Raw genomic sequence first — 285 nt, 5'->3', positions numbered from 1 at the left:
TAGTTCTTATATAACAGAAAAAAACCTCTTGGATCTTAATATTACAGGAAAAAATGAATGAAACATGGGCAAAAATTACATAATATATATATTTACATTTTCACAAATGATCTGACACTAGCTAAACTTTAGTGAAATTGACACCTTAGATTAAATTATTAATCCTCGTCATCAGCAGGGATTCCCAGCTCTTCGTTGGACCATTTTGATGGATCTGGATATGGAAATTCACCCTGAAATGACAAAAGTTATCATATCAAATCCAACAACTTTACATTTTCACAC

At 30.9% G+C, this 285-nt stretch overlaps 1 protein-coding gene across 1 annotated transcript in view; it reads right to left on the bottom strand.

Moving 5' to 3' along the window:
* Nucleotides 1–70: 70 nt before the first annotated feature.
* The window catches only part of LOC119594185 (NADH dehydrogenase [ubiquinone] 1 beta subcomplex subunit 2, mitochondrial-like), an 8,161-nt gene continuing 7,946 nt past the window's right edge, over nt 71–285 (bottom strand). The window contains exon 3 of the mRNA XM_037943255.1: nt 71–233. Within this exon, the coding sequence (XP_037799183.1) occupies nt 159–233 (75 nt within the window). The 3' untranslated portion in view covers nt 71–158. The remainder of the gene's footprint in view (nt 234–285) is intronic.

This window comes from Penaeus monodon, chromosome 33 (genome assembly GCF_015228065.2).
Source record: "Penaeus monodon isolate SGIC_2016 chromosome 33, NSTDA_Pmon_1, whole genome shotgun sequence".
Classification (NCBI taxonomy): domain Eukaryota; kingdom Metazoa; phylum Arthropoda; class Malacostraca; order Decapoda; family Penaeidae; genus Penaeus; species Penaeus monodon.
Note: the sequence above shows the minus strand (reverse complement) of the source record. Positions and strands in the feature narration are given on the sequence as shown.